General features: G+C 40.0%; 1 protein-coding gene across 2 annotated transcripts; it reads left to right on the top strand.

Moving 5' to 3' along the window:
* Positions 1-666: 666 nt before the first annotated feature.
* LOC306915528 (kelch-like protein 23) lies at positions 667-13,751 on the top strand. 2 transcript variants are annotated; one of them, XM_079492904.1, is made up of 14 exons: positions 667-809; positions 1,810-2,028; positions 2,697-2,819; positions 3,132-3,323; positions 3,641-3,784; positions 4,688-4,856; positions 7,950-8,087; positions 9,467-9,555; positions 10,924-10,993; positions 11,115-11,324; positions 11,491-11,640; positions 11,764-11,941; positions 12,021-12,153; positions 12,841-13,751. In XM_079492904.1, exons 2-14 carry the CDS (start codon positions 1,831-1,833, stop codon positions 12,856-12,858), a joined length of 1,812 nt encoding a protein of 603 aa, XP_079349030.1. In that variant the 5' UTR covers positions 667-809; positions 1,810-1,830; the 3' UTR covers positions 12,859-13,751. The 2 variants fall into 2 exon arrangements, with proteins under 2 accessions (XP_079349030.1, XP_079349031.1); XM_079492905.1 differs by lacking the exon at positions 667-809 and adding an exon at positions 871-889.
* Positions 13,752-18,650: the final 4,899 nt, after the last annotated feature.

Here is an 18,650-nt window from a genome sequence, read left to right as displayed (position 1 = left end):
TAATGGCGCATGTGTCCTGTAATTCTGTGAGGGGAAACAAATGTATGCCAGCCTCATGGAAAAGATGCTAGTCAATAGGAAATTATATTTAAGAAACTCGAAGCTACACTAAAAATCTATTGGAGTCGAGACAGTTGCCTGAGAATTCTTTGCTTAAAGCCAAGGGAGTTTAAAGAGCATCTATTGTCCTGACTGTAAATCCCCTTTTGTTTTGGAAGTCCCTATTGTCCCAACTTGTGGTTGCATATTGGTTCAGGAGAGTTTAGTCCAGCAGCCAACAGGCATATTTTTTAAGTGGGAAAGTTTTCTTTATTGGCCCAAGATATTGTCTACCTACTGTACATTCATTCATGAATCCACCTGCAGGCCGGCTCTCATCATTGAGCAATTTCTTTTATAGATTAGGAGGTGACCATACCATATGTATCGTGTCAAACTAGGTGTGTTTCATGATTCTTAATCCATTCCAAGCATTGGTATTGCACAAAAACACTCATTGGGCAAAAAACGGCATAGCCATTTGCCCAAATAAATGTGCTGTCAGCACATTTATTTGGGCAAATGGCTAGGCCGTTTTGTGATGAGGGCTGACCTGAAAAAAAAAGAAGCAGTGCTTGATTTCATGGCAGCAACACGACTGCAGTGCTAATATAGAAGTTATAATGGACATAAAGGAGGTATACTCCCGACCAGTGGGAGGCAGCAATGTGCCGGAAGGCATCTAGTCTGCCATAAAGCACAAGCAGAAGAAGGACAGAACAACAGGTGTTTGCACTTCCTCGCTTTAGTTTGAAGACTTGAAGCGGCAGGTTTGTTACTTTTTAAGTTTGAGCGTCTGAAGGAGAATACTAACATTGTTATATTTGGGATTCTCGCGAATGTAACGTGCGTAAGTGCGTTATAAATAACTCCATTATTATGTCTTTGTTTGCGTTGTATGCTGCTTGCAGCAGCAGCATGTCTGTTTGTAATGTGTACACTTGGTTTTTGGACTGTAGACGCACCGTGGCTGTGTGTCCACTGTTGTATCTCTACAACCTTAAACAATAAAGACGTGGGTTTTTCACCGCAGGTCTGCCAGACTGTCACATAACAAATGCCTTCTTGCCATGGCTTGCATCGCCCTCTAAGTGATTGATTACCCGGTATACAGACTAACAGTTATAGCCAACACATTCTCACACATGTCATAATTTTACCTCGCCTTCTGACGTTTGGCAAAATACTTCAATTACCTCAATTCTTGACGTATTTCGGAAAAATGTCAGAAGGTGAGGTAATCATGATGAGACAATGTTGTTATAGCACCAACAGCTGTCAGTAATGAATGGTAATCATAGAAAGTGAAAATTGTGGTTAAGCGTCGTAGTGTAGCTCTGGTCCATAGCTCTAATGCAACGGCAGCATTGACTATAGCTCTGGCTATGGACCAGAGCTATAGTCATAGTGCAGGAACTTGCAACATGTAAAATGAAGACTGGTGACACAAATCGGACTACTCTAGTCTTTTAATGTAGTTGATGTTCAGCATGTTGTTGAGCTCTGTGCTTGCTATTTTTCCCTTAAAGATTTGGTTTAAGTTGGGGTACCATTAACAACCAATATAAGGCAACATTTTCAAAATGTCATACTTTTAAGTAGCATGTGTCACACTAGGGGTTCTTCAATTTGTTTGAATAGTCTGATTGGCGTAGAACTAATTAATTTGTTTGGTCCTCAACTTGGCCCCAACCCATGAATTCAGACATTAAACGTAACATGCAAACAAATGCTGACCATTTCTTCCGTCTCCTCCTGCTGTTGTAATAGGCTGGTCTACCGAAGAGAGACATGGCTCGAAGGAGTTCAGTTGAACTTGATGCCAATGGAGACTTTGTGTTCATGGACGGGAGACACAACAACAAGATGTTAGAGGGCCTAAATAGGCTTCGTCTAACCAACACTTTATGTGATGTGATTCTGTGCTGTGGAGGGCAAGAGTTCCCCTGTCATCGTTATGTACTAGCTTTATTTAGCTGTTATTTTGAGGTAAATACAGATGATCCTCAACTTTCCATAGCAACATTTATGGACCTGGTGTTAACCCATTCTGGGCGGGAACCCCTTTTGGTGTTAGCATTTTGTTATGCTTTAGCTATTGAAAAATAGCAGATCTACAAGCTCATAGCGCGAGTGGCACGCTACGAGCTTGTAGGTCTGCTATTTTTGAAAAATCGAAGAACAACTGACAGAAACATAGCATTTTCAGAAAACTGTCAGGATGTAGAAGACATTTTTAGAATCTGATCTCAGGTCAGAAGAGAATTCTGGACTAGGCTCTATTTTCGTCCCTTATCCCTAATCCCTTATCCCTTTTACTATTTGCAGTAAATTGCTTATTTTTATCGATCGAATTTTTCATTTTGTTCGATTTACCGTAAACCCCCACCACTCACGCTCTGAGCTGCGGTGGACTCGGCATGGAGTTATGAAAATGTTCACCTCTACCACTCATTCTGGGATATAACGATATCGGTTTAATTCCGTTTAGAATTCTCCTTTAAGGGTATGACTCGATTCTAAATTGTCTTTCATTTGTGAAACGAATATCATGCTATATACAATACAATCTGTTAACTGTTAACACAATGTAAATAGGCTACGTAAGAAAAGCGTACATTTCAAAACAAACCAGTTCACCTTTTCAACCCACACAGGCAATCATGTTAACAGTTGATGAGATGAGGGTAGCCATCCATGGAGTAGAACCTCAGGCGCTTGAGATGTTGGTGGGCTATGCCTATTCTTCAAAGGTGGTCATCTCTGCAGAAAATGTGCAGGTGATGTATTCATGAACCTTATTCATTGCCTCCATTTTTGACCTGCATTAGTACTTTAAAAGTGTTTCTCAACCTGTGGGTCTGGGTCAACTGGTGGGCCATGAGGATACTGCAAGTGGGCCCCCAAATAATTGCCAAAACACTGGCAATTAAACACAAGAAATGATAATATAACTTTAATATTTGATATAAATTTATGGAAACAAAAAAATGTCATGGTATGTTTTCTATAATAAAACATAAAGCCCCAGAAAAGGTTGAAAACTACTGCATTCAAATAATGTTAGTATATATTTTGTTTATTTGTTCTAGGCCCTGCTAACAGCAGCAAACTTGCTTAATGTCATGGCTGTTCAAGAGGCCTGCTGTCATTACATGGAGCATCGCATGGACGAAACCAACTGTGTAGGGATCCACTGCCTCGCTGAGGCCCACTCCTGTAAGACGTTGGCACAGCGTAGCATGGAGTACATTCTGACGCACTTCAGTGCTGTCTTCCGGCAGGTTAGACATTGAAAGATGCATACATTTACCAAGTTGTTTGTCTGTTGTGGCTTTTTCACCTAGAAATCTGTGACTGACTCATAAGTATGAGACAGGCCCAACCAATGTTTGTTGTTAGTTTTAAAGCTCTTTCTTCTGATTGTAAGCATTGGTTGTTATTTCGAGTGTTTGTTCATGAATAGGGGTCTCATTTAGGTGGGTTGTCAATTTCCCGGGTATTTTTGGTTCTCGGGCTTTACCTGAAGACCTACTTCAAGATGTATGGAAACAGTCGTAATCTATCAGCTAATCTACTGTATTCTCTATGCTCCTCCTAGGAAGAGTTCCTCTCTCTGTCTGTGGAGAAAGTGACACAGATTCTTTCCAGTGAGAATCTTGATGTGCCCAAGGAGGAGATGGTGGTTGAGGCGGCCTTGTTGTGGTTAAATAAGTGTCCTACCCACAGGCATACCTTTGAAAAGGTCATCATTCAATCATTCATTGTTTCATTATAGCTTGTTGCATTGCAGTCTCAGACGGATGGCTTTGTGATCTCGCGAGACCAGTTGCTGTGCAAGGTGACATCATGCACCCAGGGCCTCGTGGGAACTCAAACATGCTCAACAACTGTATTAGATTAATTGATGTCTGCACACCAGTGATTTGATTTAAATGACATAACCCTCATTATGACATCAAGTTAAAGGCACAGTTCATAAATAGCTCGGGAAATCATCAGAGTTAACCAACATCAGCCAGATTACGCATACTGCAGTATATATTCAGGTATATCCCTATAATGAAAATGTTGCTCATCTGTAAAGTAAGTGTTACCATGTTCTGGTAGTGTAGGTGGTGTGTGATGGCATGCTATTACTATCGTGCTGAGACCCCAAACATAAACGAAAACCATTTCACAAAAGCTGAGAACATTAACCTATTTTGACCTGAGATCAGATTCTAAATCCTCTTCTACATCCTGACAGTTTTCTGGAAAAGCTATGTTTCTATGTCAGTCGTTCTTCGATTTTTCAAAAATAGCAGACCTACAAGCTCGTAGCTTGCAGACCTACAAGCTCATAGTGCACCACCAAATGGCGCGCTATGAGCTTGTAGATCTGCTATTTTTCAATACCAAAAGGGGTTCCCAAAATGGGTTAAGCCGTTCCCAAGGTTGGCAGATCTGCCAGTATGTTAATGTTCAGTTTCTTACCTTGTCTTGCAACAGAAAAGAAAAGGGGGTCCCAATGTTAATGTTCAGTTTCTTACCTTGTCTTGCAACAGAAAAGAAAAGGGGGTCCCAATGTTAATGTTCAGTTTCTTACCTTGTCTTGCAACAGATTTGGACATGTATTATTTGTTTATTGTTGTATTTGTTTTTGAAGGTTCTAGAGCAGATCCGTCTGCCTCTTATCAGCCCCTCCTACCTCCACGATGTGATTGAGTCTCTGGATGTGGTGAAAGAGTCCCAGGGCTGTCAGAGGCTGATCGCTGAAACCAAGGACCCCAATCTAATGCAGTACAGCCGCAGAGCTCGACCACGGGAGTGCAGAGGTACCCTGCCTCACACAAACCTGTACATGCAGTACACATGTTGCAACTGATGGTCCACAAAATACAGTTCTTCCGTTTGGGATTTCAATTCATCAGATGTGTAAACATACCTGGTAGTCCGGCAGCCGGGGTTATGGGGTGGGACTTGGTATATAGACTTTTTTATTGGCCTAAGATATTGTCTATATACATACATTTATGAATCCACTTGCTGACCGGCTGTCACTATTGGGCTAATATGTTTTTATTCATTAACTCTTTGAGAGTTTCAAGGATTTCTATATAGTTTGTGGACTTCTCTATGGCAGAATGGCGTTTTCTCTGTTGTGAATGTGTGACAACGAAAGACCTTCAGAGAAAGCTTGGCTTGTCTGCTTCCAGGAAAAAAATGAACTGAGTTGATAAAATGTTTAGTTTTTGTGTTGGAAGCCATTTAAAAGAGCCTGCATTTACACTGGGTAGTGTTTCTAGGACAAAAAAAAAAGTTTCTCACATGTACCACTGTAGATATTTTGCCATCTATAAATAGCATGGTCAGTCATGATCAATCTGACCTATCCAGCTAAAAGTCCCCCTAGCTCTGAAATGGAACATCATATAAACTCAATTCTTTTTTGGGGTAAAATTAGACATTCTAACGCACATTTTGATATATACCATGTTTACATAGTCTTACCAGTACCTTGTCTATTCATGCATGTATCTCAAAAACCTGTTGTGAAGAAACAGTTTTGATAAAAAACACATCCAAGGACATTGTTTTGATATGACTTTGTGGCCATGATATGTATCAAAATATAGACTTGAATGTATACTGTATTATAACAAAAAATTGGGTTCTTACCATCTACCGTTACAGAGTAAATCACAGTTGAAACTCGCTTAGTCAAACCATAAACCTCAGAATAGTGAACAAAATAGCCATGACAGGTCTAACTCATTGTAAAAGCGTCTTTTATTTTTTATGACTACTAACATAATACAATTATAATAAATATTACAGAAAATAAATAGGCCTACATAAAAAACAGTTGTCCCCAAACTCCCCAGTGTCCCCAAACCACTGCATTCCAGTTGTTCTTGACGGTGTGTGTGTGTAGGCTAAATTTAAAAAAAACAACAACTGAAATGAATGAATGCATCCGGTTCAGTGTCGGAGAACTCCATCGCAGTCTTGACTCTTCGTCTTCATCATCATCATCATCATCATCCTCCTCCTCATCTGATGCCAGTTCTAAATATATAAAAATAAACATTTAGCTGTAGTCAGCCCGGCCAATAGCCAGTTGGGGGGGGGGGGGGGACGTAGGCTATCTGACATCATCGTCATCATCATCATCACACGGAGACACACTAAACAATGTACAATCATGATTGTATACAATATACAATGAATGCGATTATTATGCAAGCTCAGACGTCAATGAAACGTCATACAGATCTTATATAATACGCTACTGTTAGCTTCACTCCCCGTCCCCCCTCCGATCCTTGTAGCAAGGTCATCATAATCAGTAAACGATGCATGTTTGTTCTCCGTCTTTGTAGACAGTAAATAAAAGGAGCGAACATTACTCTAAAGATCAGATCGCCTATAAGGCACGCTACAATATAAAATACTTGTACTGCCATGCGTGCATGCCTGCTACGATACATTTGTACTGCACCGACCAACCGATCGACACCACCCTCCAGCCATTAGCCAGCACCAATGCACCGACCGACACCAACCCCCCCATTAGCCAGCACCTTTGGTGCTGGCTAATGGCTGGGGGCCATCGTGGTGAGTCATTCTGGCGTCATGATCTGACTAGTAGTAGTAATTATCCAAGCATCTATTTGTAGCGATCATCTTATGATTTCTGATCACTATAGAAGGGCATTTTCTACAATAAGATTACCTCAAAACATTCCGGGTTGATCGTCTTCTTCAATGGTTTCCCGGTATAGCTCATCGGACGACGATGGGGAGACAATGAAAAAAGGAGGGAGGGAGCAGCGAGTCTCGCTGTAAGCACTGGACCAGGGCTACTCCGCCTGGAGAAGGCGACTGGGACGCGTATGGATCAATACTACTACCACAAAACTCGCTCAAATAAATAGTACTGCTTTCAACTTTTTCTGCTAGAAAATCGCTCGGGCGAGACGGCAAAACAGGCAAAACAATGAAAACTATGAAGACTCCCTCTGCCCCCACTGTTTACAGGGGGTGGGACCAGCTTCCAATGGCAACACGTACACGTGTGTCACGTGACACGGGTTTTCTGGGTAATGTAGTTGGAATATAAGCTCAGGAATTTAAACAGCGCTTCGGAGCATATTAATATGTTTAGATTAATCAAAAAAGAGAAAGACGCCAATTGGCGTCATTGCTCATTTACGGAATTCTGATGAAGACGCCAATTGGCGTCTTTGCTCTTCTAAGGGTTAACATCCTATGGCAGGCAAAAATGTCAAACTTTCCTTTTGCTTTAATTAGCATGAGACTAGGGGGTTTTCATGATTCTGAATTCATTCCAAGCATTAGTTTTGCACAAAATACACTCCTTGGGCTAAAAACGGTCATAGACGTCATGACAAATGTGATGAGGTCAGCACATTTTGGGCACATTTGGTGGCTATGGCTGCTTTTAGCCCAAGGAGTGTTTTTTCTGCAAAACTAATGCTTGGAATGGATTCAGAATCATGAAAAACCCCTAGTTTGACATGTCACATGCTACTTAAAGCAAAAGGAAAGTTTAACATTTTTGCCTGCCAGAGGATGTTAATGGTAGGGTCACAAGAAACCCCTATAAAATAATTGCCCAATAGTTACAGCCGGTCAGCAAGTGGATTCATGAATGTATGTATATAGACAATATTTTAGGCCAATAAAAAAGACTATCAAATTTCGCACTTAAAACAAAAGAAGCCTGTCGGCTGCTGGACTATGGCAATACAAGTATGTCTTCTATTCTTGTGGCAGTTTGGGATTGCCAAGAGTTTAGTTTGCTATTTGGGCTTCATAATTGTTATTTCATAATCTTTACATTACTTGATTTTACAATTCAATACATACTTTCAGTTGTGTTTATCTTCTATCTCTCTGTACAGTACGTAACGTAATGCTGGTAGTGCATGAAAGGAATAAACGTTGCTACGCTGAGATCTTTGATCCCCAAATCAATCGATGGAAGTCTCTTCTGACAGATCTGCCCCTCCCTGTAAGCGGTCATAGTGTGGTTGTGTCAGGTGAGTAGCAACATCAGAATCAACGTAGAGTAGACCTGTTATCGATCCTACAATGTTTTGCCCCTCAGCTTTAGCAATGTTGTGCAGTGCTAGAAAGGACATTTTAATTCTTGGTGAGGGTATTATTGCGATGGTTCAATTATGAAGCCATTAATATTATTTGAAGGTCGGTCATATATCGGCAGTTCTGGGCAACTGGGTTTTCTGGGCAATCTGCCGGTTATCAAGATACGTGAACTACTGGAGCGCAGACACATGCACACTAGTCTCGCTTTGCCAGACTGTTGCCTCTCACAATTTTCAAATGCTTCCATCATACAGTCTGGAGCAACGGAAGCTCTATCATGAGTAAAATATAAAGCGGAAGTAAGCCTCCTCCCCTCTTCCGTTTCGTCTATACAGTCGCGCAAATTTATCCTAATATAAATATAAATCATCTCCGCATATATAGCTTGCTGCTCAGCAGAAATAGAAAAATAAAATGTAAAGATATTTTAACACAAATGCCCATTGATTTATTGAGAATAGAGATGTAGAGTGTCCAGCGTTTTTGGACGATTTAAAAAAATATATTTTTTTTTCATTAAAGATTCCCAATAGTAAGAGAAATCTATGCGAATCTGGGAACTAAATCGTTACCAAGAAATTTCTTCACCAATGTGTTTCTAAATGTGTCTAATAACATGTACTAAAAGTTTGAAATTCAACTCCCGTGGGAAATTGAGTTATTAGCATAATGTGCATAATATGCCCATAACATCCTATGCAAAAAAGTCCAAATTTCATCATTCTTTAAGTAACATGTGACATATGAAACTAGGGTGTTTGCATGATTCTGAATCCATTCCAAGCATTAGTTTTGCACAAAAAACACTCCTTGGGAGGAAAACGGCCACACAAACGTGATGAGGTCAGCACATTTGGTCAAGTGGATATGGCCTAATTTAGCCCAAGGAGTGTTTTTTGTGCAAAACTAATGCTTGGAATGGATTCAGAATCATGCAATCACCCTAGTTTCATATGTCACATGCTACTTAAAGAATGATGAAATTTGGACTTTTTTGCCTTATATAGGATGTTATGGGCATATTATGCATATTATGCTAATAACTCAATTTCCCACGGGAGTTGAATTTCAAACTTTTAGTACATGTTATTAGACACCTTTAGAAACACATTGGTGAAGAAATTTCTTGGTAACGATTTAGTTCCCAGATTTGTCAAATACCTGATAAAATGCCCTTACTACAAAGACTTACCCAGTCTGGAGACTTCCTGTGAATTACAATGTGTTAAAATGTATTTTCATGAACGGAAATGCCAGCTTTCTTTAACGATCAAGGCATAACTTGTTTTAATTATGCTGTCACATACTGCAGGCTCTTCATTGTACGTGGCTGGAGGAAATTCCTCCCATGGTTCAACCAGTACAGAGATGTGGCGCTATGACCTCAGGGATCCTACGCAAGTATGGAATTTGATTTCATGAATTTCCAGGTCTGGAAAAGTATGTAAAATGTTGTATGGAAAAATATTTGTTTCCAAACTATTTAGAGTAATTTTTGAAAACCGTGGCCATAACCTGGCCATTATTAGGAGTAGAAACAGGTCTAAGCCAACTAATTCTGGCATCTATAATTTATTTCTGATATTTTTTCAACCATTAAGGATCATCTTGTAATTGAAATATCACTATCAATGTCATTATTCAATAACTCTATTATGATTTATTTCTTTACTGTCACTTTTATTGTATTTCTTTTTTCTTCATAATCCTGAAAATACATGCATATGAGAAATATAACAATTTTGAACACCCCCCTTTAAATATTATTTGAATTGTGTGTTGAAATTAGCAAAAAGACTTTCAATAAAGAATAAAAGTGATATACAAATAGAGTAACACAAAATCAAACAACAATTTAACACAGTGCACCATATGAATGCTGAGTGATTTTGATCATGTTGGTATCATGGTCAGTATCATATTAGTATCATGTTCGTATCATGATAGTATCATGGTCACTATTATGTTAGTACCTTGGTCAGTATCATGGCCACTATCATGTTCGTAGCCTGGTCAGTATCATGGCCAGTATCATGTTAGTATTATGGTCAGTATCACGGTCAGCGTCATGGCCAGTATCATGTTAGTAGCATGCAAATGCCTCATGCCATGACCTTGCTATGCCATGATACTGACCATAATACTAACATGATACTGACCATAATACACTGAGCATGATACTGACCACAATACTAACATGATACAGTATCATGTCAGTATAATACTGACCATGATACTAACTGATACTTGTTATTTGATTTTGTGTTGTGGTTTTACTTGCACATCACTTTTATTCCTACATAGTCTTATTTGCTGATTCCAACCAATTAAAAAGTAAAAGGTGGATGTTTATAATTGTTATATTTCTTATGTACATCATGTATTTTGCTGATAATAAAACTCATTACTATGAAAATGCTAATGCAATTAAAGTGACAGTAAAGAACAAAAATAAATAGACTTACTGAAAAAGCAATAAGAAGTTGATCATCAGTGGTAAAATGCATTGATTCAGAATTATCTGAATTGGACTCATTGCACCTGTTTATAATCTTCCGATTAGCAAAAATCAAAAATGTATATCCTTCAAATGACAAGCTAGAAATCATGTTAGCTGGAAATCCTGAAAAGCTGACGAAACTAAGCCAACGTCAGTTGTACCGGTGTATCCGCTAGTGATAGTGATTTGAATGTATGCATCTGTTAGCATACATCTAACTACTAAGAGATGGCTGTCCTCCTCACAAACGCTCCTCACAAAATGTGTAGGAACCCTGTGACCTTTCCCGTGGCTCCTGGTTGCAGATGGCTTCCATGGATGTGGCACGCAGTGGATTCGGTAAGACTGTCAAAGTATGCCTTTTTTAATATAGGGTTTGCTTTGGTTAGGCTGCATGTGTCCATGGTCATCAGTCCTAATGATCCGTTTTTTGTTTCTTGCACAACTAACATGGACCAAGGCCTGGTGATGCTTGATGGCTATATGTATGCAGTGGGCGGCTGCTCTCGGGTCCTTGACCTCGCGTCTTGGTTCCGGTACTACCCCGTGTTTGTAGAACGGTACGACCCAGACATGAACACCTGGCAGCCCATGAGGTCTGTCAACAGATCAGAATATCGAATCTCTCCCCGTGATGTGATTGCACTAGATGGACTGATCTACCTTGTTGGTATGGAACAGGTTTATGTATCTTCAGTTTCAGCCGGTTCTTTAATATGTAATAATAACAAAGTTTTGGGACATTTTTAGCGAACATGTTTTACATACATACAATCTATCTCAATGTCTCATGTTTTGTCATGTGTCCTCCTGGGCCCTTGTTGTCACTATTGTAGGCACTGTTACGAGTCCGACAGACGGTGAACTTCTGTCCCGGGTGAAGAAGTACGACCCTGAAACATCTATATGGACAGACTGTGCACCTGTGCAATTTCCTCGTACTCATTTTGCGCGCTGTACACTCAAAGGAAATCTCTACGTTATAGGTACCATACCTCTTCTTAATGCCTCTTGTTTCCATAATACTCACTTCAGCGTCACTGTAGTTTGGGCACACAGTAGAGCCAACCAACAGTTACTATTCTGTTCATTCCTGTTCATCTAAATAGGTGGTGACTGTCCAACTGAACTGTCTTCAAATACTTATACGGACAAGGTGGAGTGCTACAACCCACAGACCAACCAGTGGCGCATGTGTGCCCCCATGAAACGTAAACGCTGGAATCCTGTTGTGGCTGTGGTGGATGGATATATCCATGTACTAGGCGGGTCGGAGTCCTTTGGAACGTAAGATTCTCATTAAATGTTGAAAAGGGTAGCTCACATGAGATATTTATCTGATGGCTATTTTTCTCTCTTCTTGTAGCGGACTCCGTGACATTGAGCAGTACAATGATGAGAGAGACACGTGGAGAATTGTGGCGGAGATTCCCACCAAATATTGCATATTTAAGTCTATGAGGTGTTTCTCTCTCAGGCTGGCGGATGTATATGCACAGGTAGAAGACGTAGTAGTACATATCAAAATCCTGAGTGTGCAAATGGAACCATAAGGGGTGTAAACGCAAACATTGAAGACAGTTGTGTAAACAAATGCAAATTGTGATTGGCCAGAATTAGATGATGTATGATGTATATGACAGTGGTTCCCAAACCTTTTCATGTCAAGGACCCCCAAATTGACAATTGCCACTAATTATCCCATTTGAAAAGATATGCCAGGGACCCCATAAGAGATGGTTTTTACTGCTAGCAGGGATTCTCAATCTGTTTAATTCCAAGGACCCCCAGTTTGACATGTATTAGTCTACGGACCCCCATTTAATGACATTTCTATATCTGGGACACCAAATTGATATTGTAAAATCAATGTTAATTTAACTGACTGTACAAATGAAACCAAATGCACCCGTTAGGGTCCATTTGGTTCCATTTGTACACTCTTTGGAGACCCCCTGGAACTCCCTCAAGGTCCCCTGGGGGTCCCCGGACCCCACTTTGGGAATCACTGGTATATGATGATCAGTGCACTCCTCACTTCAAACGGGTGATTTGTATTACTCTGTGTTGCAAATTGACATAAACTAGTAAACTACTACCACTTCTATGTGGTTCTATAAAATCCTCCGTTATTTGTTTTGCCTTCTCTAAGCTGGCCTTGACCCTGCTTCCTTTCCCACCAACAGACACCCAGCTCTTCCTGAACCCTGCATGGTGATTGGACAAGACGTCTTAGCTCTGGAAGGCGGAGTCTTCACCACAACTACTGTATCACGACGACACCGAACAATATGGTTGGGGTTCACTTTCAGAGCGATTTGATGAACGATGGAAACACTGACAGCCAGTCAACAATGCATCGAAATTGACATACTATTACTTTCACCGTTTATAAGCTGGGATGCTCTCATCATTATAATTACAGTCCTCTTCCTAGTTATCATTCTTGGTGTGGACGGCCTTTGACCACATGAACCCTAGCGTCCTTATTCTGGGCCGAACATTTGGTCAAAATAGACAATCTACAAGCTCTAGTCTTAACGTGTTGCAAGCTTGTAGATTGGCTAGTGTCCATAAAGATATTTACTGTAGAGGAGGGGAGGAATAGACTGACTATCCAGAGTTTTATTTTCCCCCTTCAGCTTTCAGAGCCATATGCAAAGACAATACAATGTGGAAAAACAAACAATGTGTTTGCACTAAACCAATACACTGAGCCCCTGCCCATTTGCTGCTATAGATTGTTATGATGTTGCTGCTGTTACCACACATGCATTTCACTGCTTCTCTACCTGTATGAGTAGTGACATGAAGCCTCTGGATTCTTGAAAAAGGAGAGGACCAATTATAGAGCCCTGGAGGACTCTGATCAACAAAGTACATAGGGTTTAAGTGTGTTAATATGCTGTTATTATTTCACATTGAATTTGGGATTTAAAGAAATTATTTGTTTTGTGTGTAGACGGATGTAACTGAATTACAAATGTGCAGGATTCATGACATAGTATTCATGACATAGTTCAATGTTGAACATTTGTGGTATTCCCTTTTAACCCAATAAAGCCAGGACAGCATCTTTGTCACTTTAATACTTAGATATACAAGCTCATAGTGTGTTTTTTTTACACACACACACAAACAAGGCTAGTTCCTCCCAATGTCGAACCAACTACGACATCTTCACAAGGACATGGAAGAAGCTCCTTGACCTTGATCTATACTACACAGAAAGATAGAAGTACTGAATTTACAAATAAAAGCATTCTAAGCTGATTTATCCTTTGATAAGTTTCATTTCCCTTTCCCCCCCCACATTGTAGATCTTAAACCTGTAATGGCGCATGTGTCCTCTAATTCTGTGAGGGGGAAAAATGTATGCCAGCATCATGGAAAAGATCCTAGTCAATAGAAAATGATATTTAATGAAACTCAAAGCTACACTAAAGATGGAGTTTAAAGAGCATCTATTCAGATTGTAAATCCCCTTCTCTGTTGGAAGGCCCTCTGTGCAAACACCTTGGAAGGCCCTCTGTGCAAACACCTTGTAGTTGCATATTGGTTTAGGAGAGTTTAGTCCAGCAGCCAACAGGATTTTCTTTTTTGGAAGTGGGAAATTTGGTATCGTTTTTTTTTTTTATTGGCCTAAGATATTGTCTATATAGGATACTGTACATTCATTCATGAATCCACCTGCAGACCGTCTATCATCATTGAGCAATTTCTCTTATAGGAGATTAGGAGGTGACGTGACCATACCATGTATCCATGATGTCTGTATGACTATCACAATAATTGATATCTATTACAAGATTTGTATATATTCCAATATTTGATATAGATTACAATATTTGATTTATATTTCCAATTTTACTAGATTACCATTATATTTATTACTAGATTACAATTGCCATTGACACTTACATTTTAATATTTAAAAAACTACAAAACAGACTTACGTTTTGGGGATGGTAATTTAACATTGAGGTGCCCACTGGTGACTGGACCTGTATCCGTCGCTGAGTGTGGCTGATGATGGGTTCCTTCCATCACCTCCAGACTCCAGACAGTGGATTGTCACATCCATACAGCTGAGGGGAATGTGACGCCATGGCTGCTGCCTCCTCCTTTTCACCTTTCTCTGCTTCTGACCTCCCCATGGATGGATGTCCTCCAGGCTCCTGCTCAGCTCAATCAGCAGGAGCTGCAGGACCACACATGACATGAATACATTTTCTTCCAGTTCGTCGTCAGATCGTCTTGGTACAGAGCGCGTATTAACTTTGTTGAGCAATGTTATATAGCCAATATTTCAAAGTTCTCCAGAATTTAAGTTGAACTAGAAAATGTGGGACTTGAACATGGAACCTCTGCGTTGAGAGCCTGATCATCAGACCAGTACACCATCTCTCAGAATTGTTGAAGCGTTCTTTTGTATTTTAGCCTTTGTGACGCACACAAAATGTATGGTCACATTTATGTTGTGTATTTAATTTTGTTATGATTGTGAAGATGTTGTTTTTGTGAAAAGAATGTTGCTATATGAGCAAGAATGGACAATGCATATTTATATCTATTGGTTTAATTCCAAGCTTTCTCAATGACACTATACACAGTGGAACTTTCCTAGTGTTGCCACCACTAGGGGGCAGTGTGGTGTCTCGCTTCGTTCTCAGAGGCACTTGTTGAATGGACTGAACCACTTCCTCATTCATCATCAACGAGTGTGTGTTCTGGTCCTGTTGATTGAGCTGAGAAGGACCTATAGGTCCTGCTCCTGCACACTTCCAGTTTATTATACTCGTCGTCACGCTACTAGTCCTACATACTTACACCTAGAAACCCCATTCAAACCTACTTAGGTTCATTTTAAGGTGGACATGTTTGCCTGAAAAGGAATCTTTGGGCTATAGCCCATGGTCTCTGAGTGATTTTCGTCTTTTTTTCAAATCCTCAAAAATGGCATGCTAGTCTGAGGCCATGGGCTGAACTTGAACCCACAACCTGTGGCTCACATAGACAGCAGCTTATCACAGAGTTCCACCATGCTCTCTGAGAATCTCCTCAGCTTTCCATCTCTTTCCAGTTCTCTTCTGGATGTTATTCTCCAAAACATGCTGCAGAGTGAAAGTAGGAGGAACTCAGCTGGATTTGAACTCACAACCTCTGGCTCACATGGACGTCATCTTAACAAGGGTGCCACTGAGCTGAGAGCTCTCAGTGATTTTAGGTTGTAAGTTGTTCTTCTTGGTGTCACTTTTCAAATGGGGCCTTGGGATCATGTACAGAGCATTTGAATGGTGCTGTGCATCAAAGGTGTCTTTAGTGCTTTTAAGTGTTATCGTGGATGTTAATCAGATAATACAGAGGAGAAACCATGACAGGACACAGACAGCCTGGTAGCGCAATGTGTTAAGTACTTAGTTACTTTCCACCACTGCATACATCCATGCAGCTGACCTCCCCATTGGTGGATGTGATCATGTGATGATTGGTGTGATTTTTATAATTCAGCTTACTGTGGAGACACATGCTGGAACTTTTTACTTTGAAATGTTTTGTAGTTTCTGAGTGATTTTCGTCTTTTTTTCAAATCCTCAAAAATGATGAAAAACGGCATGCTATAGTATGGTGTCCGAGACCATGGGCTATAAATGATGAAAAACGAGGATTTGAAAAAAAAGACGAAAATCACTCCGAGACCATGGGCTATAGTCCATGGTCTCGGAGTGATTTTCGTCATTTTTTTTATATCCTCAAAAATGATGAAAAATCACATGCTATAGTATGGCGTCTGAGACCATGGGCTATAAATGATGAAAAACGAGGATTTGAAAAAAAGACGAAAATCACTCCAAGACCATGGGCTATAGTCCATGGTCTTGGGGCGATTTTCGTCTTTTTTTTTTATCCTCAAAAATGATGAAAAACGGCATGCTATAGTATGGTGTCCGAGACCATGGGCTATAAATGATGAAAAACGAGGATTTGAAAAAAGACGAAAATCACTCCGAGACCATGGGCTATATAGTCCATGGTCTCGGGGCGATTTTCGTCTTTTTTTTTTATCCTCAAAAATGATGAAAAACGGCATGCTATAGTATGGTGTCTGAGACCATGGGCTATAAATGATGAAAAACGAGGATTTGAAAAAAAGACGAAAATCACTCCAAGACCATGGGCTATAGTCCATGGTCTTGGGGCGATTTTCGTCTTTTTTTTTTATCCTCAAAAATGATGAAAAACGGCATGCTATAGTATGGTGTCCGAGACCATGGGCTATAAATGATGAAAAACGAGGATTTGAAAAAAGACGAAAATCACTCCGAGACCATGGGCTATAGTCCATGGTCTCGGAGTGATTTTCGTCTTTTTTTTTTAATCCTCAGAAATGATGAAAAACGGCATGCTATAGTATGGAGTCCGAGACCATGGGCTATAAATGATGAAAAACGAGGATTCGAAGAAAAAAAAGATGAAAATCACTCCGAGACCATGGGCTATAGTCCATGGTCTCGGAGTGACTTTCGTCTTTTTTCAAATCCTCAAAAATGATGAAAAACGGCATGCTATAGTATGGTGTCCGAGACCATGGGCTATAAATGATGAAAAACGAGGATTTGAAAAAAAAGACGAAAATCACTCCGAGACCATGGGCTATAGTCCATGGTGTCGGAGTGATTTTCGTCATTTTTTTTATATCCTCAAAAATGATGAAAAATCACATGCTATAGTATGGCGTCTGAGACCATGGGCTATAAATGATGAAAAACGAGGATTTGAAAAAAAAGACGAAAATCACTCCAAGACCATGGGCTATAGTCCATGGTCTTGGGGCGATTTTCGTCTTTTTTTTTTATCCTCAAAAATGATGAAAAACGGCATGCTATAGTATGGTGTCCGAGACCATGGGCTATAAATGATGAAAAACGAGGATTTGAAAAAAGACGAAAATCACTCCGAGACCATGGGCTATAGTCCATGGTCTCGGAGTGATTTTCGTCTTTTTTTTTTAATCCTCAAAAATTATGAAAAACGGCATGCTATAGTATGGAGTCCGAGACCATGGGCTATAAATGATGAAAAACGAGGATTCGAAGGAAAAAAAAGATGAAAATCACTCCGAGACCATGGGCTATAGTCCATGGTCTCGGAGTGACTTTCGTCTTTTTTCAAATCCTCAAAAATGATGAAAAACGGCATGCTATAGTATGGTGTCCGAGACCATGGGCTATAAATGATGAAAAACGAGGATTTGAAAAAAAGACGAAAATCACTCCGAGACCATGGGCTATAGTCCATGGTCTCGGAGTGATTTTCGTCTTTTTTTTTTAATCCTCAGAAATGATGAAAAACGGCATGCTATAGTATGGAGTCCGAGACCATGGGCTATAAATGATGAAAAACGAGGATTCGAAGAAAAAAAAAGATGAAAATCACTCCGAGACCATGGGCTATAGTCCATGGTCTCGGAGTGACTTTCGTCTTTTTTCAAATCCTCAAAAATGATGAAAAACGGCATGCTATAGTATGGTGTCCGAGACCATGGGCTATAAATGATGAAAAACGAGGATTTGAAAAAAAAGACGAAAATCACTCCGAGACCATGGGCTATAGTCCATGGTCTCGGAGTGATTTTCGTCTTTTTTTTTTAATCCTCAAAAATTATGAAAAACGGCATGCTATAGTATGGAGTCCGAGACCATGGGCTATAAATGATGAAAAACGAGGATTCGAAGGAAAAAAAAGATGAAAATCACTCCGAGACCATGGGCTATAGTCCATGGTCTCGGAGTGACTTTCGTCTTTTTTCAAATCCTCAAAAATGATGAAAAACGGCATGCTATAGTATGGTGTCCGAGACCATGGGCTTGATGAAAAACGAGGATTTGAAAAAAAGACGAAAATCACTCCGAGACCATGGGCTATAGTCCATGGTCTCGGAGTGATTTTCGTAATTTTTTTTATATCCTCAAAAATGATGAAAAATCACATGCTA

Source organism: Electrona antarctica, assembly GCF_951216825.1.
Source record: "Electrona antarctica genome assembly, chromosome: 22".
Lineage (NCBI taxonomy): Eukaryota > Metazoa > Chordata > Actinopteri > Myctophiformes > Myctophidae > Electrona > Electrona antarctica.
This window is presented reverse-complemented; position numbering and strand designations above follow the sequence as displayed.

Excerpts from the sequence above, each read along its gene's own strand:
- LOC306915528 (XM_079492904.1), top strand. The coding sequence starts at position 1,831 with ATGGCTCGAAGGAGTTCAGTTGAACTTGATGCCAATGGAGACTTTGTG. Across the intron at positions 2,029-2,696 it reads TATTTAGCTGTTATTTTGAG|GCAATCATGTTAACAGTTGA; the intron begins GTAAATACAGAT and ends CAACCCACACAG. Across the intron at positions 4,857-7,949 it reads TCGACCACGGGAGTGCAGAG|TACGTAACGTAATGCTGGTA; the intron begins GTACCCTGCCTC and ends CTCTCTGTACAG.